The sequence below is a fragment of the Rattus rattus genome, chromosome 8 (genome assembly GCF_011064425.1).
Source record: "Rattus rattus isolate New Zealand chromosome 8, Rrattus_CSIRO_v1, whole genome shotgun sequence".
Classification (NCBI taxonomy): domain Eukaryota; kingdom Metazoa; phylum Chordata; class Mammalia; order Rodentia; family Muridae; genus Rattus; species Rattus rattus.
Genome location: NC_046161.1, coordinates 39,273,679 through 39,301,143, shown reverse-complemented (window position 1 = coordinate 39,301,143; position 27,465 = coordinate 39,273,679). Strand labels below are relative to the sequence as shown.

Sequence of the window (27,465 nt, the reverse complement as noted above, 5' to 3'; positions counted from 1 at the left end):
CGCCCCCCGCCCTTTGACCCGCGCCGTTTCCGGTTGGAGACGTGGCTTGGGGCCGCCATCTTGGCAAGAGGCGAAGCGGAGGAGGCTCCTGTCAGGGGCAGCAGGTCCGGAGCGGCCAGAGCTCCGCTTCTCTGGGCGGTAGCCCGAGCTCTTCCAGAGCCAGAGCGCGGCGCGCCCCACCTGCGGCCTCACCATGGTAAGCGCCGAGCCGGGTTCGTTCGCCATGTCCTCGCCCGCTGAGCCGGGACCGTAGTAGCCGCGCCCGGAGCCCCGCTGTCGGCCCGGGCTTGGCGCGGCCTCCCGGAGTACCAGAGCGAGCTGCCGCGCCCACCCAGTCTCCGCCGGCAGCGCCGCCACGTCCTCCAGCCACTCTGACCTACCCAGGGTGGTGGTTGTCGCGTGGGCCTTCCGCCCTCACATCCCGCCGGTTCCTTGCCAGCCCCGGGTCCGCAAGACTGGGCCTGTCCGCAGCTTCTCGTCCTCCTGTCACCACGTCATCTCAAAGCTCTTTTCTTCTTGTTTTTCTTAATTGAAAGGGGGAAGTAGAGGCATTACGGAAATAGTAGCTTCAGACGCCCGTTTGTAGGACCCCGGTGTCCCTGTAGCTAGCCTGTACTAGGGTAACGCGTACATGTGTCTTTGGCAGAGAGCTGGTGCAGAGTGTACATAGAACAGAGAGAAACCGAGCGACAACACAGGGGTTCTGTCTTTAAGGAACCTACTGTTTAGGTGGAGTGACATGAGTACGGCATATTGTAATCACAGGTGTTGTGTGGAGTAGGAGAGGTGGGCTGTGCTTGGGGACTCGCTAGGTGCCATCGGAGCCTTTTTCTTTATGTACTCGTCTGTTACAGAGAGGAACAAATAGGGAAATTATTGTAGGTGAGAATGGGAGAAAGCAGAATTGACTCTACCAGATCCTCCTTTATCAACTAAAATCTGAATATTCGTGAAAAAGAAGAGATTCTCCGTTTTCCGTCGATCTAGTAATTTATCTCTTGAATTTTTTTAAGGTGCTTTGAAAGCATACGTAAGTAACGTGACTCATTTGGTACTTGTCCTAGTAAGTTCTACCAACAACTCTTTTGAGAAAAACTTGATTAGAGGAGAGATTCATGTTTGGTGTTTAAACCACTGAAAGTTTCTTTTCCAGCCCCAGGTGTATAAATTACATCAAGTAGATTTGCCTCCCAAAATTTGGTATTAGACATAAAATTTCCAAAACTTCATATACCAACTCTGAGCCCCAAATCCACAGGTTGATTTTGTTGTTGTTGTTATGGTTGTATGGATTTTTTCTTTTCTATTTTAAGATTTTTCATGTATATGAATTGTTTTGCCTACTTGTGTGTCTGTACAACACCTGAAGATGATATTGGACCCCCTAGAACTGGAGTTATGGACACTTGTCAGCCTCCCAGTGGTGCAGTGATTCTAGGTCCTATGCAAGAACAAGAAATACTCTTAACTGCTGAGCCATCTCTCCAGCCCCCATTATTTTAGTTTCTAGAGAAAAGGTTTCTCACTGTGCTGACCTGGCTGTCCTGAAACTCACTATATTGACCAGGCTAACCTCTGCCTTCCTATCACTGGAATTAAAGGTGTGTACACTACTCTTACATTTTAGGGAGTGTTCATAGTTTAGAGTGTGTAATTTTAATATTAGCATTAGAACCTTATGGAAACAAAAATTCAGATAATCTTCACCAAAATCTTGCTTGTTAGAATGTTCTTGGAACTTTTAATATTTTAAATTGGTTGATAATTGAGGAATGTGCCAGACATGGTGGTAGATGTATTTAATCCCAGCACTAGAGAGGCAGTGGCAGGCAGATATTTGAGTTCAAGGCCACCTTGGTCTACAGATTGAATTCCAGGATAGCCAGGGCTACACAGAAACCCTATCTCAAAACAAAATGAAGGATAATTGAGAAACAGTAAAGCTCTAGATGTTCCATGGTAATGTGTGTATACGTACACATGTGTGTGTGCATATGTGGTATACTTTTGTATTTGTGCATACATATATTTTTGCTTGTCCTTTTGATGTGAATACATAGTCATATAGCTGTGTCCTATATCTGAATTATCATGATCCAGATACCCACAGACTTCTGTGTTGTGGAGAACAATTATCTCAGTATATTCTACTCTGTCAAGTCAAAGACTTGCTTGGTATTACTTCTGCCTGTGTTTGGGCCCTATTTAATTACAGAAATATCACTGTACCATAGAGTTATATCAAGTAGGATAAAGTTGCATCAAATTTTCTAGTAGTTTTTCCTCAACATTTTAATACAAGATATTCCAATATTTAAAAAATTTCAAGGATTGGGGATTTAGCTCAGTGGTAGAGCACTTGCCTAGCAAGCACAAGGCCCTGGGTTCGGTCCCCCAGCTCTGAAAAAAAAGAAAAGAAAAAAAAAATGATAAAAAATTTCAAACAACCCTATAGGGAACAGTCCTGTAACTACCAACTAGTTTCTCTTAACATTTCACTATAATTATTTTATTTTATCACATACCTAATCATCCATTCCTATCTATCTTTTTTTTTTTTTTTTAAGATTTATTCAATTTATGAGTTCACAGTAACTGTCTTCAGACACACCAGAAGAGGGCACCAGATCCCATTACAGATGGTTGTGAGCCACCATGTGGTTGCTGGGAATTAAACTCAGACCTCTGGGAGAGCAGTCAGTGCTCTTAACCACTGAGCCATCTCTCCAGCCCCTATCTATCTTTTTTAACATATATTTCAGAGTAAGTTACAGGTCCATAAACATTGTTTTGAAAAATAAATTTTCTTTGGTTTTACTGAATTGTCAATGCAAAATATCCAAGAGAAAATATCACCTCCTTTTCTTTAACCAGAAGATCTCTATTTCGTCCAGGTGGGCCTGGAACTCACATCATCTTGTCTTGGTTTCCTGACAGACTTGGCCATACTAGCTAAAAAGCGTCTTCTGATTTGTCCTTTTTCTTTAGTTTTCTGTAATCTTAATTTTCTTAACATTTGTCAAGCATTTTTAAAACTAATCTTATGTTTGAATAAGCTTGATAATCAGTCCTGTGATACCACCCATTTCTAAGATTTGCTTATCTACAGAACATTGTTGTTTATTAAGAAGATAGTAAATAGACTTACTATGATGGCAAATACCTTTACGGATTGTGTGTGGTGGGGTTCAGGGGTGTGGGCGTGTGGTGTAGGTTTGGGCATCTTCTCTGGCTCTCTGCTACATTGAACCAGAAGCTTGCTTTTTGAGCTATGCTGGCTGGCCAGTGAGCTCTCGGGAGTTACCTGTCTCTGACCTCCAATACTGAGGTTATAGGCACTTGCAGCCATGACTGCATGTCTGGCTTTTTATGTAGGTGATAGGGTTCAGATCCAGGTCCTCATGTTTATCGAGAGCTAGCCGTTTTCCCAGCCTGCTCCCTCCCACCCCCTCTTTTAAAATAACATTTGTTTCTTTAGTAGAGCAAGGCAAACTCTCCAGTCCTTTTTTAAAGATTTATTTTCTGTGTATTAGTGTTTTGCCTGGATGTATATATATGTACCATGACATATGTGCCTGGTGCTTGCAGAAGCCAGAAGAGAATATGGGAGTAACGTCGAACTGGAGTTAGAAATGGTTGTGAGCTGCCTGCCAAGTGGGTGCTGGGATCTGAACCTGTTTTCTTCAAAGAATATAAAATTTCAAGGGCTGGAGATGTGGCACAGTGGTTAAGAGGACTGATTGCACTTCTAGAGGTCCTGAGTTTAATTCCCAGCAACCACATAGTGACTCACAGAATATCTGTAATGGGATCAGATGCCGCCTTCTGGTGTGTCTGAAGACAGCTACAATATACTCACATAAAAATACATAGAAAAGGGGTTGGGGATTTAGCTCAGAAGGCCCTGGGTTCGGTCCCCAGTTCCGAAAAAAAAGAAAAGAAAAAAAAATACATAGAAAAAAATACATAAAAAAATTTTTTTTAAGACAGGATTTCTCTGTATAATAGTCCTAGCTGTCCTGGAATTCACTCTGTAGACTAGGCTGGCCTTGAACTGGTCTCAAGAGAAATCTGCCTACCTATGCTTCCCAAGTGCTGGGATTAAAGGCATGTGCCAGCACTATCTGGCAAAAAAAACTTTTGAGAGTCATAGTTACTCATTTTTAAAAATTAACTCTTAAAAACTATTATGTGTTGCCAATGTGTATATATGTGCATTAGATGCATGCCTGGTACCTGAAAGGAGGGCAGAAAGGGCATCTGGAGTTACACTTGGTTGTACATTTCTATGTGAGTGCTAGGGATCAAACCCAGGTTCTCTGCAAGAGCAGAAAGTGTTCTTAACTGATGAACTGTTGTTAGTCATGGTAGCATCCCTATAATTCTATTAGGCAGATCTCCACGAGTTTACCTGGTCTACATAGTGAGTTTCTGCCCAGCCAGGGCTACATAGTGAGACTCTAATGAAAGTTATGGTAGGAGAATTTACCTTTCAATATACTTTTTTTTTTCTTTTTTTTTTTGGAGCTGGGGACCGAACCCAGGGCCTTGCACTTGCTAGGCAAGCGCTCTACCACTGAGCTAAATCCCCAACCCCGTACTCTCTATTTTAGTAGTTGCTAAACTTCATTGAATGTGAATATGAAAGGAAGCATTACTATGTTGAGGCATTTAAGAAGATGAGTATTAATTTTGCAGAGGATAAATTTATCCTTGTTCAGAGATGATCTTTCTAGCTATATTAGTGACTGGAGGTTGCATATGGACCTTGTGACTTATGTCCTAGGTGTTTTAAAGTTTATCTACATTTAGTATAGGGAACTTTGATCCTGCTTTGGGAATCTTATTTGCTTATATCTGGTTAATGAAATGACTAAATAGAGTCTCAGAGTTTTCCTACTTGAGATATTATTTTTATCCTGATTTTTTTTTTTTTTTTTTTTTTTTTGGTTGTTGTTGTTTGTTTTGGGACAGGGTCTCTACATAACCGCTGGCTGTTCTGGAACTCACTGTGTAGACCAGACTGGCCTCAAACTGAGCCACCAGTCTCTGCCTCCCGAGTGCTGGAATTAAAGGCAGGCATTACCATACCCTGCTGTTTTATCTTTATGTATTCAGTCCCTGGATTAATCAAATGTTATTTCTTTTCTCAGAGGTAATCTTTTCTCCTTTGTCCACTCTCTTAGGTTTCTAAAATAAGATATTACAATATCTTATTTTTTTGTCTTATCTACTAATTAGGCAGCTTTTAAACAAAATGTCAATTTTTTTCTTTTTAAATTTATGTTATGCATATGGATCTTTTGACTGCATGTATGTTTATATCATGTGCATGACTAGTGCCTGTAAAGGTGAGAAGAAGGAAAAGCCAGAAGAGGGTTATTGGAAACCTAGATGTGGAGTTACAGAGAGCTGTGAACTACCATGTGGATACTAGGAATGAAACCCTGGTGGTCTGGAATAGTAGCTAGTGCTCTTAACCACTGAGCCATCTCTCCAGACCCAATTCTATTTCTTTATAATCAGAGAGCATCTAGTGTGATAATAGGCATATAAGTCATGTAGCCCTGACATTGTGGCACATAAAGGTGATCTCAGCATTCAGGGAACAGGCAGGAGAATGGAAAGTTACAGGCCAATCTCAACTACTTAAGGAGAACTCTCACAAAAAAAGCAAAGCAGAACAACAGAACCAAAGGCTGAAGATGTAGTGGTGATGCACCGTGTACATAGCCCTGGATAAAGGATGTTCAGTATAGAGTTGATAGAATTTATTTCCTTTAAATCTAGCCATTTCTAAACTTGGTTCTTATTTGGGAAGTGGAACTTGAGATCATATGAGAAAAGTGCAATATTCACTTAAAGTAAATCAGAAAAAAAATACAGATCTGTTTGGTAGAGGGAACTAATTTGTGCTGGGTATAGATGAAACACTTTACAATATAAATTTTTAAGACCAGTGTGGTTGTTTCACTTTGTTATAGACAGAATCTAGGTAGTCCCTGCTGTCCTGGAACCTGATATATGGACCAGACTAGCCTTGAACTCAGAGATCTATCTACCTGCCTTTGTCTCCTGAGTGCTGGGACTAAAAATGTGCATCACCACCCCTGGATTATTTGAATTGTTTTATTCTGCTGCTTAAAAACAAGTATGGTGGTAATTCTCTCCCAGATACTCTAAACTAGCTAACTTCTCCCCTCTCCTCCCATCCCATCCATCCTTCCTCTCCCCTTCTATCCCCTACCTACCCAGTGTAGCCCTGACTGTCAGAACTCACTCTATAGATAATGCTGTCCTTAAACTCACAGATATCGACCAGCTTCTGCCTCCCCAGTGCTGGGATTAAAGATGTATACTACTAACGCCCAGCTTTAGGATGACCTTGAGTTTCTATTCCTTCCTTTACCTCCCAGGTGCTGGGACCATGTGTTCTCTTTGGATGCTGTGGCCTCTTGTACTGTTACAAAACATTCAAACTGAGTGGATTCACATCTGTAATCCAACTGCTTTGGAAGCTGAGGCAGAAACAACATATAGGTTTGAAGGCAGCCTGTGCAATTTAGAAAGACCCTGTAATAACATAAAATAAGATGAAAAGACAAAATGCTGGGGCTATATAACATGCTGCCTATTATGCTAGAGGCCCTGGGTTCAGTCTCCAGTACTGGGAGAGGGGAGTGTCACCACTGTGCGGATATTTATTCAAATTGACTGACTTATTTTTCAAGCTCTTCATCTGTAATGGACGGGTTTCCATATAATTGAGACATTTAACAAGTAGGGTTTGTTTAAGAGATTCCATTCTAACAGTGAGTCTTGCCAGATGTGTCGGTCTTTTGTTGTTGTTGCTTGTGCTTATGAACATTTGGATCTCTATACTGAAGAGGCTGTTAGACCACTGCCTAAACCAGTAATCCTAACACTTGGGAGATGGAGGTAGAAAGATTGCTGAATTTGAGGCCTGCATGGTCTAGAGTTCTAGGACAGCTGGGGCTATACAGAGAAACCCTTTCTCCAAAAAAAAAAGAAAGAAAGAAAGAAAGAAAGAAAGAAAGAAAGAAAGAAAGAAAGAAAGAAAAGAAAGAAAGAAAGAAAGGAGGGGAGGGAGGGAGGGAGGGAGGGAGGGGAGGGAGGGAGGGGGAGGGAGGGAGGGAAAGAAAGAAAGGAAACGAAACCATGCTGTTTAGTTTTCTACTACTCTCGTTATTTGAAGATATTCCTCCTCCTCCTCCCCTTCTCCCTCTTCCTCCTCTTCCTCCTCCTGCATTTGTTTTGTTAAATAAATGGAAGATATCAGAAAGTTGAGTGTTTCCACTTCACAGCTCGTTTGCGTGTCTAGAAGAGTGAGTTGGGTGGCAAGGCTGATCAAAGGGTAGATCTACTCAGACTTATTGAACTACTATAGTAAAGTAAAAAGGAAGCTGAGGGCTTCTTATTTTCTACTTGTTTTCTTTTTTGAGATAGGTACACTCACACAGACACACACACACACACACACACACACACACACACACACACACACACACACACCCTAAGCTCTAATACTCCTCCTGCCTTAGCATCCTGAGTGGTAGAATTAGTCTAGTGCTGCCATACTCTGGTAGAACTCTTAAAAACCTTTTTATCTGCCTCATCAGATTTATGTTTTGACATAGAAACCTCTGTCCCCTTTTAAAGAAGATGCTTGCTCTGTTGTCTATGGCTGTGTCAAAGCAGAGTGCAACCCAGCTCTGAGTCCTAATGGACTAATTGATGGTAATGTGTGTATACAGGTTGCTGGGGGCTCAGCTGCTGAAGATACTTGCACCTGCCTGACAACCTGAGTTCAATTCTTGACGCCATAGTAGAAGAGAACTCCCTCAAGTTGACCTCTGGCTTCCACACACGTGGGCACTCCCACAGGGTCTCACAATCAACCAATATAAATAATAATTTAAGTATACACTTTGGAAAAAATAACTCCATTGCGTGCTTGTGTAGTTCTAGTGGTAGAACCTCACTCTTTGCATATTCTAGGCAAAAGGTTTTTTTTAACACACACACATAGATAGATAGATAGATAGATAGATAGATAGATAGATAGATAGATAGATAGATAGATAGATGTAGATATATGGTATATTATGGAGTAATTGCTTTATTTCCTTCTACCTTAACAATGAAGTATAGTATGAAAGACAATGTAATGTCACTGAGTGTGCTATTGTATGGAAGCTCTCCTGAGATGCTAAGGAAACAAATGTAAGAAATTAGTAAGGAGTACTTATTTATGTCTACGTTCCTGGCAGGTGCTGTTGGCGGCAGCGGTCTGCACGAAAGCGGGAAAGGCAATTGTTTCTCGACAGTTTGTGGAGATGACCCGAACTCGGATTGAGGGGTTATTAGCAGCTTTCCCAAAACTCATGAACACTGGAAAACAACATACTTTTGTTGAAACAGAAAGTGTAAGATATGTCTACCAACCTATGGAGAAACTGTACATGGTATTGATCACTACAAAAAACAGCAATATCTTAGAAGATTTGGAGACTCTACGGCTCTTCTCAAGGGTGGTAAGAGACCTATAATACTGGATTACACTGTTATGTTTTTTATGGAGAGTAGGGTTTTTGTTTTGTTTTGTTTTTAAATATTTATTTTGTTATATATAAGTACACTGTAGCTGTCTTCAGACACCAAAAGAGAGCATCAGATCTCATTACAGATGGTTGTGAGCCACCATGTGGTTACTGGGATTTGAACTCAGGACCTCTGGAAGAACAGTCAGTGCTCTTAACTACTGAGTCACCTCTCCAGCCCTCAAGAGTAGGTTTGACTCTAAAATAGTTGATATGATCAGTTTGTGAACCCTCATAGACATCTCAAAACTTACCCATGCAATTCATTTTTTTAATACTTACCTGCTTACTTGCTTACTTTTTTTAAAATTTGTTTTGCAGTGCCTTACGCATTCTGTGCAAGCGCTCTGTTGCTGAGCTACACCTAATCCCCTCCAGCTCTTCATTCAGCAGACACTTGCTCGGTTCCTTCCTAGGCTAGAAGTATTCCCAAAGAGAGTGCAGACTTGTTCTTTCAATCTCAGTTCTTAACAAATTTAGTATGTCTGTGTTTCTGATATTTGTTTGGACCCCCACCGTTGTATGTGGGTGTGGTGGGAATTAAACCCAAGTCCTCTAGAAAAACAGTCTATGTTGTTAGCCACTGAGCCACCTCTCCAACCCCATTGTTTTATTAGTTGGGATCTTTTTGAGACAAGATTTCATATAACCCAGGCTGGCCTTAACCTTGCTATGTAGCCAAAGGTGACTGAGCTTCCATCTCCCAAGTGCTAAAATCCATTGTTTTTGAAATTCATATTTAAAAGATAAGACTTAGAAACATAGCTGCTATGAAATTCCTAATCTCTGTTGTCTATTACTGTCTGTAATTAGATCCCTGAATATTGCCGAGCCTTAGAAGAAAATGAAATATCTGAGCACTGTTTTGATTTGATTTTTGCTTTTGATGAAATTGTTGCCCTGGGATACCGGGAGAATGTTAACCTGGCACAGATCAGAACTTTCACAGAAATGGACTCTCATGAGGAGAAAGTATTCAGAGCAGTCAGAGAGGTAAGTGACTGCCAATTCGAGTGTCTTTCTGTTAGCTTTCATTAATCTGACTTTCCTGGTTTTACTTGGCTAATGTAGACTGTACAGAAAGCTACAAACAATTATGTCTCTCTCCACAGACTCAAGAACGTGAAGCTAAAGCTGAGATGCGGCGTAAAGCAAAGGAATTACAACAGGCCCGGAGAGATGCGGAGAGACAGGGAAAGAAAGCACCAGGATTTGGGGGATTTGGTAGTTCTGCAGTGTCTGGAGGCAGCACAGCAGCCATGATCACAGAGACTATCATTGAAACTGATAAACCAAAAGTGGCACCCGCACCAGCCAGGTATTGTCTAATGCATTACCAGCACCCTAGGATGCAGAAGGAGGTTCTCTATGTGTGTGCTTCATGGGAGAGACACATGGTTTCTAAGCTAGCAGTAAATAATGAGGGACTTAATGATGTAAGCTGTGATATTAAATTTGGATATATAAAAGATAGGAATAAAGGAGATATCTGTGTTATTTTTCCTTTTATAAGAGAGTTCTACAAATTATGCCATGATTTCTTCATTTCTTATGACAGCTATCTTAATTGGTGAAGTGGGGGAGATTTGTTTGAGGAATATGAATTTTTCTTTTTAAATATTTATTATTTTATGGGTAGAACTGCTCTGCCCGTGTGTGTGTGTATTTGTGCCTGATATCTGAGAGGCCAGAGGAATGTGTCAGATCACCTTGAACCATAGTAATACACATATGTAAGCAACCTCATGGGTACTGGAACTGGACACAAGTCCTCTTTAAGAGCTGCAGATGCGGGCTGGAGAGATGGCTCAGCGGTTAAGAGCACCCAACTACTCTTCCAGAGGTCCTGAGTTCAATTCCCAGCAACCACATGGTGGCTCACAACCATCTGTAAAGAGATCTGATGCCCTCTTCTGGTGTATCTGAAGACAGCTACAGTGTACTTATATATAATAAATAAATAAATCTTTAAAAAAAAAAAAAAGAGCTGCAGATGCTCTTAGAATCCCATAGAGGTCAGGAGAGTACATTCAAAACTGGAATTAGAGATGATTCTGAGCCACCTGATGTTGGTGCTGGGAACCAAACCTGGAACCAAACAAGTGCTCTTGACCTCTGAGCCATCTCACTAACCGCAGAATATTCTTAATGTTTCAGAAGAATCTGTGGCTGCTGAAAGTATATGCAAAATTTGCTTTTTGTGCATAGTCACATTTATCTAAATGGAAGATGCTGTGTTTTCATCAGACCATTTATGACTATAAAATTATAGCTTTCATATTTGTGTACTTGATACTTATGTATTAATAGTATTTATCAATTTATGCAAGTTCATATTACACTATCAGTGTTGTAGTTGTCCACCAACACTATGAAAAAGGTTTTCTCCTAAGATCTTCACATTCCTTCAGAGAAAACTTTGTTGGTAGGAGGCTACTAATTAATGTTTGTGGCTTTTTGTATTTTTACCATATATTTATTTTGTATTTTTTAAATTTTTCCAATTAGACCTTCAGGCCCCAGCAAGGCTTTGAAACTCGGAGCTAAAGGAAAGGAAGTAGATAACTTTGTGGACAAACTGAAATCTGAAGGCGAAACTATTATGTCTTCTAATATGGGGAAGCGCACCTCGGAAGCAGCCAAAGTGCATGCTCCACCCATTAATATGGAAAGGTAAGCAGTGACTTCTTCAAGAACAAACAATACCATCTTTTAAAAAAGATTGTTGTTGTTCTGTTTTTCTTTAAGACAGGATTTCACTGTGTAGCCCAGGCTCACCTGGAACTCAACTGTGTATATCAGGCTGGCCTCAAATTCACAAGAGATCCTCCTGCCTCTGCCTCTCAAATGCTGGAATTAAAGTTATGTGCTACCACACCTGGGTGTTTTTATTATTTTTAGTTCATGTATATCTGGGAGTGGTAGGGGTTGTAGAGTGGAGTCACATGTATATCTGGAAGTGGTTTTGAGCTACCTGTATGGGTATCTCTCAAAGAGCAGTGTATGCACTTATCTCTCCAGCCCTTAAGGTTGTCTTTAAATTCTATCAGTTCTTGCTTATTTATTTTTGTGCTGGGGATCTAACCCAGAACCTTTCATATGCTGAGCACGCTGTTTACCTCTGAGCTACATACATTCTAGCTCCATGTTTTTCTGCCTTTTAACTGTTACTGAATTAAAATTTTATTTAGCACATATTCCAAATATTAACTTATAATATGTTTTTTCCCCACTTTAAATATCAATGGAGACTTGAGCATCTATTTCCTGTGAAGTTTAAAACTTGCCCTTTATTGGCTAATTTAGGAAAAGTAGCTTTATGCCTGTTGTGTAGCTTGTCCCTTGAGCAGGGCCTGGTGGAACATCCCAGCATTTGTGAGTTGGAGACTGGAAGATCTGGAGTTCAAGGTCAGCCTCAGTTATATGAAAGCCTAGGTCAAAGAAAAAACCCTCATAGGGCTAGAGCTACGTTAACCCATATTTTATTCTGTCTTTTTCTAATTAAAACTATAAAGGAAAGTCAATCTTTAAAATTTGTGAAAGGGGGAGGGGTAAAGGGGATGTTGGCCTGGAAACGGGAAAGTGAATAACAATTGAAATGTAAATAAGAAATACCCAAGTTAATAACGATGGAGGAAAAAAAATAAAATAAAAATTTGTGAAGGTCTTCAAAGCAAATTAACATGCTAAATTTTATGTATTTGAATCCAATATAATTTAATTTGTCTTTTATCTCAAGGCTGAAACATTGGTCGGTGGCATTTTTAAGCAATAGGTTAACCAAGTTCATATAATCAAGATGCAAATTTCTTGCCCTTGATCCCAGACCTACAATTATTGGTAGTTTGGAGGTCAACTGAAAGATGAGTCTGGGAGGATACCACTATCAGGTGTGCATAAAAGTGGACTGTTCTGTTTTATGTGTGTTCTGTTTTGTTAGAAATGAACAGTTACACTTGGATAAATCGCTCATTAAATTACTTGTGCTATTTTGGTTGTTTTGAGAAAAGCTGAGGCTTCAGGCCTTTTTTTAAAAGAATTTTTTTTATTTGTATTTTAAGTGCATTGTATGTTTGTGTGAGGGCATCAGATCCCCTGGAAGTGGAGTTACAGACAGTCGTGAACTACCATATGAGTGCTGGGAATTGAACCCAGGTCCTTCGGAAGAACAGCCAGTACTCTTAACCTCTGAGCCATCTCTCCAGCCCCCGTGCCTTAAAAAAAAAAGATTGATTATTTATTTATTCTTTAACTTATGTGTTGATACTATGGGTCTTGTGCATGTGTAAGTGCAGGTGCCCACAGAAGCCAGAAAGAGGGCATTGGATTCCCCTGGCACTGGAGTTAAAAGCTGTTGTGCGCTTACTCCACATGGGTACAGGGAGCTAAACTCAGGTCTTCTGTGAGAGCAGAATGTGTTCTTGATCAGTGGAGACTTCAGACTTATAAACATCACATAAAAATGAGAATTTAAGATTTTTCTAAGTGATTAAGTTACCTCAAGCATAGAGTGAACTCTTATAAAAAATAAAGTGGGGTCCTACATTACTAAGATTCATACTTTTGTGTTTTTGAGTCTAGTGTCTTTGTTTTTGGAAGGAACTAAGAGGCTGGCAAAAAAAAAAAAAAAAAAAAAGCCCAAAATATTTTTGTAGCCACTGTAGTTTACATAGCTTCAAAGTAATTCTAGAGCTGGGAAGATAGATGGCTTAGCAGTTAAGAGCACTGACTGACTGCTCTTCTAGAGGACCCAAGTTTCCCAGCACCCTCATGGTAAATCACAGCCATCTGGAGAATCCAGTGCCCTCTTCTCTGGTGTCTGCAGGCACCATGTGGTGTACCAGGCAATAGGCACACGTGCATATAGGCATATATTTCTATTACAGAATATGTATAGATTATACTTACTAATTGACCATAGCAGTAGCATTAATTTTTATTGTTATATTTTCTAATTTCAATAGTAAAATTATTTTTAAAATGAATAGAAGTCTTCTCAACTATGTAAGTTTCATATGGTAGAAACAACCAATATTTACTACTTTTTGGACATTTTTCCGAGGGGATAGGATAATCTGTAGTATAGAAGGGAGTAAAATCCTGTGGCTTATTTCTTAAAAATCTTTATACAAAGCAGACATAATACTGATATTTTAGTTATGTTCTATTGCTGTTAAAAAGAAACCACCATGATCAAGACAAAAAAGCATTTAATTGTGAGATCTCTTACAGTATGAAGTTAGTACATGATCATCATCATAGACAGGAGCATTGTGGCAGGCAGGCATGGTTGCTAGAGCAGTGGTTGAGAGTTGTCTGGTCCTTAGACAGCAGGCAAAGAGAAAGAGTGGGCTTCTGAAACCTCAAAGCCAACTCCCAGTGACACACCTCCTCCAACAAAGGTCACACCTCCAACAAGGCTATACCTCTGAATTCTTTCTAAACATTCCACCAGCTGAGAACCAAACATTCCAAAACCAAATAGTCAATGGACTTTGAAGGCCATTCTCATTCAAACCACCACAATTAGACATGATTTCCAGTTGCATTTTTCCATCACGGGTAAATAGTAAATAGTGCTTTGTTGTGATAAATCTCCAACCTCAGTAAGCCTATGCAAAGAACACACAACTCAGTTGTAATGTTTGTAATCTGTACGTAGAGATTGGGGAGATATACCACTACACTACTCCAGTCCCCAGCTATGAGATGCCTTGTTACATGTGGCTCCCCCAGGCCATGTGGTTCTGCTCTATCCTCCTTCCACCTCCACTTCTTCATCTTCCTCTATCTCCTTCATCTTTCCTCCTTCCTCTCTCTCCCTTTCTAAAACCTCCAGCCCCACTTTCTTTTTAACACTGCCCAATCACAGGCTCTAGCCTTTATTTGACCAGTTAAAATGGGGGAAAGGTTCACATGAAAACACCTGAGTCTGTGATCCACTCCTTGTCAGGGCTGCCCCTCTTGAGGAAACAGAATTAGCATCAAAATACAAACTGCACCAGGGCAATCTAACATAGTACTTGCCTAACCTGGGTAAGGCTCTGGGTTCAATTCCTAGAGGCATAAAAGAAGAAAACTCTAGTCAGGTGGTACTGGTGCAGGTCTTTAACCCCAGCACTCAGAAGGCAGAGGCAGTTGTATCTGGTCTACAGAGTGAGTTCCAGGACAACCAAGGCTACACAGAGAAACCCTGTCTCAAAAAAAAAAACAAAACAAAACAAAACAAAACTCCTACCCTCCAAAAAAAAAGAAAGAAAACCCAAGGATTTACTTACTTGAAATCATAGCAATGTGACATCTAAATGCATTGTTTTGCCCTGAATAGGATCCTGTACTGTTATAAGTCAGTATAAATTCATGAAGTTGATGATTGCATTAATATGGCTATATAAGAGAATACTCTTAAGCATTCTAAGCAAGCACTTAGGGGAAGAAGGGCTATGGTGTTCATAACCTGCCTCTTAATAGTTCAAAGGAGAAAAAAAGTCAGTATGTGTGTGTATAGATGATACTTAAAGAACGCCTATGATTGTACAGATAATGAAACAAATGGGATTATTTATTTTTTCCTTTTTTTCCTTTTCTTTTTATAAGCCACCGGATCCAATAAGTGTTGCTTGTTATATAATGTTTAATGATCTTGTTACTTGATCTTGTCCCCAGAACCATAGCTGCAATGAGTTTGTGAATACAGCAGCCATGTCATGTCCAGAAGACAGCAGTTCATGGTGCTCTTCCCTATCCTTTAGCTCTTAACCCTGTTGCACCCCTTCTTCTGTGAGCTTCCCTGAGCCTGGAGAAGAAAGCACTGACAAAGACTGATTTAGGGCTGGGCATGCAACAAGCTGTTCTCAGCACTTTGAGGAGTTAGGAGTCTGCATTGTTGCCAACTGCAGAGAGAGGCTTCTCTAGCCAAGGTTGGCAACACTAATCTGTGTACGAACATAAGCATTAGGAAGGAGTATAATGATATATCCATTTAGCAAAATAACAGTAGTGTGTTTTCCAGAACTAAGACCTATGACATCCCAAACCATGGACTTTGACTAGGTTTACAGTATTGTGCATGAATTCCCTCGTGAAATGTAGGCCTCAGATCAAACCAGAAAGCAGTTTGTTATCCTCCTATAACCTACACACCACTGTTGCACTGTTGGGCATATCTTACCTGACAGGTCAGAAGTACAGCATTCAGGGTCTAGTACTTGATAAGGCCATTTATCTTTTCTCCCTAGTGGCCTGCATGGTACTGAAAGCTGGCCAACAGAAAAGTTTTCAGGTCAGTTCCACTAATTTCCCTATGCCCTGCAAGCAAAGTGAGTTGTATCTTTAACAGTCGTCTTTTTGTAGTTGTTAAAGATTTATTTATTTATTATATATAAGTACATTGTTACTGTCTTCAGACACACCAGAAGAGGGCATCAGATCTCTTTACAGATGGTTGTGAGCCACCATGTAGTTGCCAGGAATTGAACTCAAGACCTCTGTAAGAATAGTCAGTGCCATCTCTCCAGTCCTAAGAATTTTTCTTTTTTCCATAGACCAAGTCTTGATTTTTATTACTTAAAAAAATTACGTTTGTTTTGCTTTCTGACTCTGTGCTTGTGCCTTCAACACTTTCACAACGGTTTTCTGCTCCTCAATAAGGAAAGCCCTCTTGATCCTGTCATGGACACACTGGGCACACATGGAGCCACCATAGGCCCTGCTGACGTGCTTCTTTCTCTTAGACAATCTCATAAGGACTTTGGGTCTCACAGCACGAACCCCTTGCAGTCTGCCTGGGCACATGCCACATGCGGATTTAGGTGCTTTCCCAGCCTTGGTGTAAAGGTGTTGCCAGGGGTTTGAGACAGCCTAGTTTTGTTAGAGGCTGTATTGTAGGAAAGCCTGCGACCATACGTCAAATACTGGACCCTCCTAAGTGCCTCTAAGCACCGTCCCTGGAAGACAAGAATTTATTTTTAAGATAAATTCTGGAAAGAGTCTCTGTAAACACCATGGCCAGCCATGTGACAATCCATGAACTCCACAAAGTATAAAGTTTTTTAACAAACTTGTTTGTTGGGCTGAAGAAATGGCTCTCCAGTTAGGAGCATTTGTGGCTCTTGTGGAGGATCCGGGTTGGATTCCCAGTGCTAAGTGATGAGTTTATAACCATCCCTAATTCCAGTTCCAGGGCATCTGTTGCTCTCTTCTGACTGCCTCAGGCATCAGACATGCACTTAGTAGTGCACATACATATGTATGTACAGATAGACAGACAGACAGACAAAACACCCAATGAATTGATCTGTTTGTGTGTGTGAGTGTACGTGTACGTGTACTTATGCCACAGTATAGGTATGGAAGTCGGGCAGCATTTGGTTCTTTTGTAACATTGTGGGTTTCAAAAATTGAACTCAGATCATTAAGCTTTGTGCTTTTACCTACTGAGCCATCTTGTAGGCCCCAAAAGAGTATAAAGCTTTAATTGAGGCTAATCACTATTAAACTCCAAAATAGCATTGAGTTCTGGTTTCTTTTCTTTCTTTTTAAATTTTATTTTTAATCTTCTAAATTATGTATAAATTTGTGTTTGGGAAGGGTAGTGTTATAAGCTCATGAGCGCAGGTACATAAGGACTCCAGAAGAGGGCTTTGGCTGCAGCTAGAGTTACAGGTGATTGTAAGCTGCTCCATGTGAGGTGCTGGGAACCAAACCTGGGTCTTCTGCATGAGTGGTAGTGTTCTGTCAGCTGAGCTCTCGTTCTTTTTAAGGATAGGGTCTCTTGTGCTCAGAATGACCTTCAGCTCACTGTGACCCAGAGGTGGCCTGAACTCCTGATTCTCTTCCCAACCCTGGCTCAAGTACATGTACCAAAGCAGTACCATCATACCTGGTTTTATGTGGCGCTGGGGATCACTCGGTTCATGATGCTAGACAAACACTACCAACTTAACTCCGTCCCCAGCCTACTTACCACTCTCCTGACATACTGACTTACGTCTGCTTTATAGTGTGCATATGAAGATTGAAGAAAAGATCACACTGACCTGTGGGAGAGATGGAGGATTACAGAATATGGAGTTACATGGCATGATCATGCTTAGGATCTCAGATGACAAGTTTGGCCGGATTCGTCTTCATGTAGAAAATGAAGATAAGAAAGGGGTGCAGCTGCAGGTATGTAGGGGCTTTTCATGCTGAGTACCCGCATAGTCTCTGCTCTGGATTTTCTATTAGATTTTTGCAGTACTTTCAAATTTAATACAGGCTCTTGCTCCAGCTAGGCTCAACTATATAGCCTTGGCCTTTTGTAAAGATGGTCTAAAATCTTGTCTTTATAGAAGGAAACTCTTCTCACAAATTTTTTTTAAAAATTATAGTTTATTAGGAATCCTATTTATTCACCATTGTAAGCCTAGAAGGATTTATTTCCTGTTATTCCTCCTCCTTCTTTTTTCTTTTTTTCTTTTTTTCTTTCTTTTTGCATGTGCAATCGTTGAGACAAGATCTCACATAGGTCAGGCTGGCCTCAGACTCACTGTGGAACTGTCTGCTCCTCCTGCCCCCAACTTGAGAGTGCTAGGAGTGTAAGCAATTGAATCCAGAGCCCCTTATACGCTAGGCACGTGTTTTGCCAACCAAGCTACATTTTCAGCTGCCTCTTTATTTTTATTTTTAGTATATTCACTCATTTATTCTGCATGTGTCTGTGTTGTGTGCTTATGTGTGAATGTGTGTATGTGTGTGTGTCCATGTGTGTGTGTGTGTGTGTCTGTGTGGGCATGCATGTGCCATGTCATATGAGTAGAGGACAGAGGATAACTTTCAAGCGTTGGTTCTCTTTTCCTCTTTGTAGGTCCCAGAGACTGAGCGCAGGTTATTGCTAGGAAGCAAGAGCCTTTCCCTATTGAGCCATCTTGCTGGCCCCTTCCTTCACTTGTCACTCTGAACTTCAGGCTTCCTTCTCTTCTCGTTCCAGACCCATCCAAATGTGGATAAAAAACTTTTTACTGCAGAGTCTCTCATTGGCTTGAAAAACCCAGAGAAGTCATTTCCAGTCAACAGCGATGTAGGGGTGCTAAAGTGGAGACTACAAACAACAGAGGAATCTTTTATTCCTTTGACAAGTAGGTATCTGTGAGGGGTTTTCTCTTATCTTCATTGACATAGCAAGTTCTTTTTGGCAGTGTGGAACTGATGCTATATTTTGTATATTTGAATTAACCATTTAAATGTTTTAATAGATTTATGTGTATGTGTCTTTGAGTGAGTGTATGTTGCCTATGAATAGGTGTAAGGGCCAGAAGAAGTCATCGGATCCCCTGGAGCTGAAAACACAGATGGCTTTGAGCCACCAGTGTATGGTGTACATAGGATGCTATAGATCTGCAGTTGTTGATCAGCTGTATTTGCCATTTTAACATTTTCTATTCTTCCATACTCTTGATCTTAGCCCAAGGCCAAGAAACAGTTCTACTCTTTTTCTAAAGCCGAGGTGTGATGGCCTTGTTTTTTTTTTCTCAGTTAATTGCTGGCCTTCTGAAAGTGGAAACGGCTGTGATGTCAACATAGAATATGAACTACAGGAAGATAATTTAGAGCTCAATGATGTGGTCATCACCATCCCACTCCCGTAAGTGAAATTCTCTTAATCCTTATTATCCTTGTGTTGATTTGTAGAGCTGATTCTGGGTTTGGGGATGAATTTTGGTGGCAGTACCTCACTGAGTATCCATTCTGAAATGTTTGCTCATTTTCTTCCCCACTGTGGTTATACTGCTTAAATCTAGAGGCTTAAACACAGCAAGAGCTCTACCACTGAGCTATATTCCCAGTCCTCTTTTTATCAGTTTTGAGACAGAGTTTCACAAAGTGGCCCAGAGTGTTCTTTCTTAATCTCAAGAGTAGCTGGGATTATAGGTCTGAAGCACTAGGCCTAACTGATTCTGCTTCTTCATAAATAACTAGTTGGGCATCACTTTGGAGGCAGAGGAGCTCTTGATTTCCAGGGCAGCGTGGTCTACAGAACAAGCTCCAGGGCTATACAAACCCAGTTTCAAAAAACAAAGACAATTAGTTGATTAAAAAATAAGTTAACGGGGGTTGGGGATTTAGCTCAGTGGTAGAGCGCTTGCCTAGGAAGCACAAGGTCCTGGGTTCGGTCCCCAGCTCCGAAAAAAAGATCCAAAAAAAAAAAAAAAAGTTAACGACCAGTTGTAAAGTCTGGTATGGTGGCACAGGCCTATAATCCTAGCCCTTGAAAGGTAGAGACAAGAGTGTCAGAGCTTTGATCTTGAGGTTTGTGTGACCCTGATTTGAGGGAGAAAGGAGGTGGGGTGGAGATCGTGACTACTGTAAAGGAAGGCAGACAAATAGGGCTTTCTAAAAGGGTAATTGCTTTTAACAGAAATCAAGAGGTAGAAAGTAAAATACGTATGGGAAAGGGGCCGGGTGGTGAAAGTGTCCTATGACTTGAGTTGGTAGACCTCACAGATAGCATGCATTTGTCAGAGTGCATGGAGCTATATACTTTGTTCGGTGTGACTAGGATGAATTTTTTGAGACAGAGTCTTACTATGAAGTCTGAATTCTGAGATCCACCTTCCTGTCTCTTAATGTGGTGGTTAAAGGCTTCAACACCATGTTGAAGTGAGCTGTACATTTTGAAAGGGGTGGGATTTACTTTGAAACCAAGACAAATTAATTGTAGTGCTAGAGCTGTTTTCTTGAGGTAGGCTCCAAAGCCAGGAAAAGGAACCCATTTCCAGTCACACTCCACTTCTTGCACATTTCAGAGAAGCTTAGTCTGCCAGCCTACATTTTCCCTTCTCTGTCACTGAAAGTGGGAGTGTTTTGGATACAGTATGCCCACATTGGTTCACTAAGTGTTCTGGAAGCTTTCAGCTCTGGGTGACATGAAGCATGCAGTGCAGTAAGTGTTGACATGTATATACCTGGGAACCTGTCAGCACAGGCAAGAGAAACATATGCCAAGCTGGGTGTGCTAGCTTTCACACTAATGCCAGCACTTGAGTAACCAAAGCAGAAGGATCCTCTGAGTTTGAATTCCAGGTAAGCCTAGGCTATGGAGTGAGATCCTGTCCTGTCACACACGTTCTCTTTCCAGTGATGTCTCGTGTATTTCATTGGCATAGTCTCAAGGTCCTCAGGAAATATCATGTATGTCTCCAGTAGAGTGCACACTGTCATTACCTCACCTTTACCCTCACCATCAGCTTTGCCGTTGCCGATTGTGAGCCACAGAGTATTCATATTGTTAAGTGCCTCAGCTTTTATTGCAACAAAATAATATTTAATCTGTTGATTACTGTGGGATTTATCTTGGTCAAGTCTAGTTTAATCATGCATATTTCTGGGGTTTTTTTCATTTCATTTTTCTTTTTTCCCTTTCTCTTTTTTTTTTTTTTTTTTTTAAAGACAGGATTTCTCTGTGTAGCCTTGACTGTCCTGGAACTCTCTCTGTAGCCTAGGCTGTCCTTAAACTCATAGAGATCCATTTACCTCTACCTTCCAAATGCTGGGATTAAAGGCATGGTCTACCACCGCCTGACCTTATTTCTGCTTTTTAAAATATATTACCCATTGTCTTATTACTCTTAAGAGATACCATGACCATGGCAACTTTTAGAAAAGCATTTTTAAAAAGTTTATTATGTATACAGCATTCCGTCCGCATGTATGCCAGGCTAGAAGAGGGCACAAAATCTTATTATAGATGGTTGTGAACCACCATATGGTTGCTGGGAATTGAACTCAGGACCTCTGGAAGAACAGTCAGTGCTCTTAACCTCTGAACCATCTCTCTAGCCCTCTATAAAGGAAAGCATTTGATTGGAGCTGGCTTACAAGTTCAGAGGTTCAGTACATTATTGTCATGGCAGGAAGTATAGCGGTAAGCAAGCAGATATGGTGCTGGAGAGGTAACTAAGAGTTCTACGTTCAGATCCTCAGGCAGCAGGAACAGTAAGCCACTTGGCCTGGCTTGAGCTCCTGAAACCTCAAAGCCCATCTTCCCAGTGACACCTCCTCCAACAAGGCCACACCTCATAATAGTGCCACTCCCTATGGGCTTAGAGGGGCCATTATTTATTCAAACCACCATGCCAGTATTCCCATTAATAGGATTAACCAGTACACCTACAGTTCCGGAAGAGTTCTGATTTCAAGCCTGTGATATATAAAAAGACCCTAATTTGAAAAAAGTGAAATAATAGGGTGACTGTCTTTACAAGTCAGTTGTTCCTTCAGAAGAATAAATAGCTACCTTGAACAGTGGTGAGACTTAGACACTGCTGATGGTGGACTTTGTTGAGATTTATTTTACTAGACTATTTTTGGAATGCCATGGTTTTTAGGTTTTTCTCTCTACTCTATAATTATGGCTGTGGTGGTTTCCTGTGTCTTCGTTCAACTTTGCAGTGACCTGAAGAGATCTTTGAAAAACATTCTACCCCAGTGTCTACAGCAGATTAAAAGTCAGTCAGAACTGGGGAGGGAGAAGGGGCAAGCACTGAAAAATTGACAGGAAAGAGTTAAAATTTTTTGCTGCCCTTAAAGTAGTCTTTGTTTTCCTCATTTACCCTGCCCCTAATGTAAGCATTCAGTGTCACTGGTGAACTAAAAGAGAGTAAATTTAGAATCTGTGGGAGTAGGTGACACTGCTTGTCAGCCATTCGTGGGAGTGCAAAGTACATCCTAACTAGCCCTGATCTTCTGTGACCAAAGACAACCGTGCACCTCTTTTTCCAGTCTGTTTTGCCCACACCTTGTAGTCATGCTTTCACTTTTCACTTACCAAATAAATCCACTACATTATAATCAGATCAGCTCACTAGCATTGGCTTCAGTAAGGTGTGAAACTTATGAACTCTTTTTGGAAACAAATCTTCTCAAAGACGAGTTTACCTCTATTTTTGGTGCATAAAGTCTCCCCAGTTCCAAACTGCTTTATTTCTCATTGTTATTTATTAAAGAGTTTCATGGTTAAAAAGTTCTTAACAGGGGGCTGGAGAGATGGCGCAGTGGTTAACGCACTGACTGTTCTTCCAGAGGACCAGGTTCAATTCCCAGCAACCACATGGCAGCTCATAACTATTTGTAACTCCTGTTTCAAGGAGTACAACACCCTCATACTAACATATACAGTCAAAACACCAATAAATTATGTTTTTTTTTTTTTGTTTTTTGTTTTTTTTTCTTCTTTTTTTCAGAGCTGGGGACCGAACCCAGGGCCTTGTGCTTCCTAGGCAAGCGCTCTACCACTGAGCCAAATCCCAACCCTAAATTATAAGTTTTAAAAATGACTTTAAACTAGCAAACCATTAGTGATTTTTACAATGAAAATATTTTTATAGCTATCTTCACTCTGAGTTCCCCGCTAGCTCCTAGGTCTAGTCAGCTCCCAGAGCCATATCCTAAATGCCTGTTCTATTTGTCTTTCTCTACAAAGAGAGTTAAGTGATATCCTTAGTCAAGGTGTTACGACTTTTATTCTTGAAGTTGCCCAGCAGCTTAATTTCTGGAAAATTTAAGGCAGAATTTGAAATATGTAATCAGATTTGAGGTTGGTTTTCCTTATTGGAGTTCTCTAAGCTCTAGACATCTATAATGACTGAATGTTTCTCATGACAGATCGGGTGTTGGTGCACCTGTGATCGGTGAGATCGATGGGGAATATCGACACGACAGTCGGAGAAATACCTTGGAGTGGTGCCTGCCAGTGATTGATGCCAAAAATAAGAGTGGCAGCCTGGAGTTCAGCATTCCTGGGCAGCCCAATGACTTCTTCCCTGTTCAAGTTTCTTTCATCTCCAAAAAGAATTACTGCAACATACAGGTACTCTGTTATAACAGAAGGCAGATATGGGAAAGGCAGGACAAGTGCCTGATAGGTAGCACAGCTTCATGTTAAAGCAGAAATCAAAGCCAGAGTCTTCTGCAGACTCCAGTCTGACTCATCATACTTGTCTTTTTTTTTTCTCCTTTTTATAACAGGGTTTGCTTATGTAGCCCTGGCTGGCCTAGAACTTGCTATATAGACCAGGTGTCCCTCCTGAGACATAGTCATAGAGTTCTGGGCTTTTTTGTTTTGTTTTGTTTTGTTTTGTTTTGTTTTGTATTTTTAATCTTCTGTTTGTAAGGACCAGAAAGTTCAGTAGATAAAGAGCACTTACTGTTCTTTGTAGAGAGCCCTGGCTTGGGTCCCAACATCAACATGGTTGTTTACAGCCATCCAGAACTCCAGGTCCAGTGGATCCAATGCTCTCTTCTGACCTCTGCAGGCACCAGGCACAGAAATACACACACATAAAGTAAAATAAATCTAGAAAGGAAAAATTTATTTTGTGTGTATATGTGGGACCATGTGTGTGCCAGCACGTTTGTGTAGGTCAAGACAGGTTCGTGGAGTCAGCTCTTTTCTTCTCAGCAGCAGAGTGAGCACACATACCTACTGAGTCATCTGCTGCTCTGATTCCTTCTATGGATAAAGTTTAGATAAATAAAATGTTTCATATAAGAGTACTTACTGATTGTACATGATTCATGTACACTAAGTGCCTTCTAACCTCATGTATCTTCTTTTTTTTTTTTTTTTTTTTTTTTTTTCGGAGCTGGTGATTGAACCCAGGGCCTTGCTCTTCCTAGGCAAGCGCTCTCCCACTGAGCTAAATCCCCAGCCCCTTCATGTATCTTCTTAAAGATTTATTTATTATATATAAGTACACTGTCGCTGTCTTCAGACACACCAGGAGAGGGTGTCAGATCCCATTACAGATGGTTGTGAGCCACCATGTGTTGCTGGGATTTGAACTCAGGACCTCTGGAAGAGCAATCAGTGCTCTTAACCACTGAGTCATCTCTCCAGCCCTAACCTCATGTATCTTAAAGTCTATTTGCATATCCATTGCCTTGCTGTCGCTTTACCATTTATCCAGGAAATCAAAATACTTTATGTATTTAATAGTGCAGAAAATCCAACCCAGAGCCCCAGCAGGCTAGGCAAATGCTTTACCATTGGGTTATACTCTTGGCCCTCGGGGGTTTTTTTAGACACAAAATTGCTGCATAGAATTGGAAAGATGGCTCAGTGAATAGTTAGCATACCTCAAGCTCTGTTTAAAAATGTGATCTGAGCCTGGCATAGTTGCTCACACCTTTAATCCCAGCACTTGGGAGGCAAAGGCAGGCCAATTTCTATGAGTGTGAGGCCAGCCTGCTCTACAGAGCAAGTTCTAGGACAGCCTTGGAGAAACCCTATCTCAAAAAACAAAAGCAAACAAACAAAAAAGAAGGAAACACTATCCTGGGACTGGAGAGATGGTTCAGTGGTTAAGAGCACTGGCTGCTCTTCCAGAGGACCAGGTTTGACTTCTAGTACTTCTATGACAGCCCACGTGTGATTCCTGTGTCTGTGACTCCACTCCTAGCTGATCCAATGCCTACTTTTGGCTTTTGCTGTCACCAGACACAAAATGATGCACAAACATGAATGCAAAACACCCATACACCCATACACATAAACTGTAGAAAAAGAAGAAGGTCTTGCAACATAGTATGGTTTTGGACAGGAGACTGAGATGAATTTAATAAGTAATGCAGGAGAGGTAGCAGACTTATTTAGGACCAGAATGTTAATTGATCATCCTTATAGAATGTCTGGCTTTCCTGGATTTTATAGGGCAGGCTGAGTCTTGCCACTCATCCTGGCTTTTACCTGTGGCAGCTGCTGTCTGTCTTACTGTAGCAATCAGTTTTCTCTAGAGTACAGATTAGATGATGCCACAAGGAACAAGTATGAGCTCTGAGTACATTTTGGTGTTTCCAAGGTACTTTTGATCCTGATTTTAGAGAATGTGATAAAATCTGTAATGAAAATGTAGTTAACATATCAGAGACTAACTGTTGTTTTCCTCTCGCCCTCCCCTCTCTTTGTTTTCCTAGGTTACCAAAGTGACCCAGGTAGATGGAAACAGCCCTGTTAGGTTTTCCACAGAGACCACTTTCTTAGTGGACAAATATGAAATCCTGTAGTACCAAGAAGAGAAAGCTGAAAAGGAAGGATTTCAGATTAATAAAGAAGAAGCCAAAAGTGGCTGAAGAGTTTTTCCAAATTTACAAGCCATTGGAGATCCCTTCCCCCCCTTTTTTCTGATACAGTGCACGTTCTCTGCGCGCAAGGACCCTCAACTCACACCCAGTGTTGTGGTGTCACAGAGACATTTTGACAAAGACATGACGCTGACATAAAGGGAAAGGCTGCTGATTTCTTTGGCAGATCTTACTGGCCAGCAGGAAGCCATCTCTCCAGGGAATGCCCCAGTAAATAGCTCTTCTGCCTTCACCTAAGTCTCCCTTTATTTTAAGCCCTAAATACAGGTATATGTCATACTTTGTTTTACAAAATTTTCTCTATAGATTTGAGTCTTTTACACTCCTTTGCTTTCTGTTTTCTTTCAGTGCACTTAGTCACGCACTGGGGTCACCTGTCTGTGGGTATTGTCTTCAGCACTCTGAGAAGAAGGTTATCTAACCCATTCTTGACATTAGACAATGCCAGTGAACTGCTTGAGGGATGTGGAGTCTAAAAGTTGAAACACAAGGTTATCTTATTTTCTCTCCCATATCCATCCATTGCTCCATTTCTTTATGAAGTTGTTCCCTTGTAAGCCGTGCCCTTCCAGTTGCAGGCAGTACTGTGAATCCCATTCCTATCGATATTAAAGGTAGCTCGCTGAGAAGCAGCTTTTATATGGACACACCTTTTCAAGATGCCTAGTAAGATGGCTACATCCATTTCCACATGTAATCATGTCTGCTGCTAATGCTACCCAAACTTAAAGTTCTCTACATGCTGTGGGACAATTGAGTTGAAGCATTGTCACTCAGGGTGTCGTAGTCCACTTGGATTCCTTGTGTCCACCTCCTTCCCCTTCCCAGATGCTCTTCCCTTCATCAGTCTTTCCAGCAGAACTGAGTCTAGTGAGTCTGTGCCATTTCTCATTAGCCCGAATGAAAAGGCCCCATCCTCACCACCATTTGGTAGCATTTTGAGAGGCAGGGGATTATATTGGTGTGCAGTGAGGGGCTACTCAAATATACCCCATCTAACCTGACATTTCCCACCTGCCTCTCCGTCCTTGTTTCTGAAAACCTTTTTCTTCTCAGCCTTTTTGGTGACATCATGTAATAATTGTAGGAGTTTCTCGGCTCATTTTGATCCTTTACCTTTTCTATGGAGGCTGAATCAGCCAGTCCCCCCAAGCACTGCACTGGGTAGGGAGGATGATCAGCGGATGACCAGTTGCTGCAAGGCTGCAGGCAGTAGCAGTGGGAAGCAGTAAATGACAGTAGATGGCCTCCACTCTCTCAGGTGGCTGCAGAGCAGAGAGCGCTCACCCTAAACACCTGGCCTTCCCTGGCAAGAGTATTCTATCCATGAAGCAGAGCAGCCGCAGAGGGCTGTGGCTCGGACGCTGGCCAAAGAAGTTCCTAGCCTTTCCCTTTCCCCTAAACTGCATCAGGGAAGAATCCTTATCGCTAGCTTGGTTTTCACATGAGGTTTTCTGAGGAAGGGGACTGGGATAAGAAGTCTGTCATGTAGTAAAGTAGACAAGAAATCTTATTAATCCAGTTGTATTTCAGAGTTGTTTGTCCCTATGATTTTTAAAGTCAAGTTTAATTTCACAAAGACTTTTTTTCTGAAATTACTTTTGGGGTAATATTTAAAATGAGAGACATTTTGTAACCCTGTAAAATACATAGGGAATATAACATTCCAATGTACACAACGAAGGCAAATTCTTTAATCAAATAAAAGAGTATTATAAAATGA

At 41.0% G+C, this 27,465-nt stretch overlaps 1 protein-coding gene and 1 pseudogene across 1 annotated transcript; one reads left to right on the top strand and one right to left on the bottom strand.

Moving 5' to 3' along the window:
* Positions 1 to 38: 38 nt before the first annotated feature.
* On the top strand, positions 39 to 27,465 carry Arcn1 (archain 1). Its single transcript, XM_032911382.1, has 10 exons — positions 39 to 196; positions 8,292 to 8,555; positions 9,435 to 9,614; positions 9,734 to 9,939; positions 11,130 to 11,294; positions 17,624 to 17,789; positions 18,592 to 18,739; positions 19,137 to 19,245; positions 23,265 to 23,469; positions 25,575 to 27,465. The coding sequence occupies exons 1-10, from the start codon at positions 194 to 196 to the stop codon at positions 25,662 to 25,664; spliced, it is 1,536 nt and encodes a 511-aa protein (XP_032767273.1). The 5' UTR covers positions 39 to 193; the 3' UTR covers positions 25,665 to 27,465.
* On the bottom strand, positions 16,197 to 17,497 carry LOC116907134 (annotated as a pseudogene).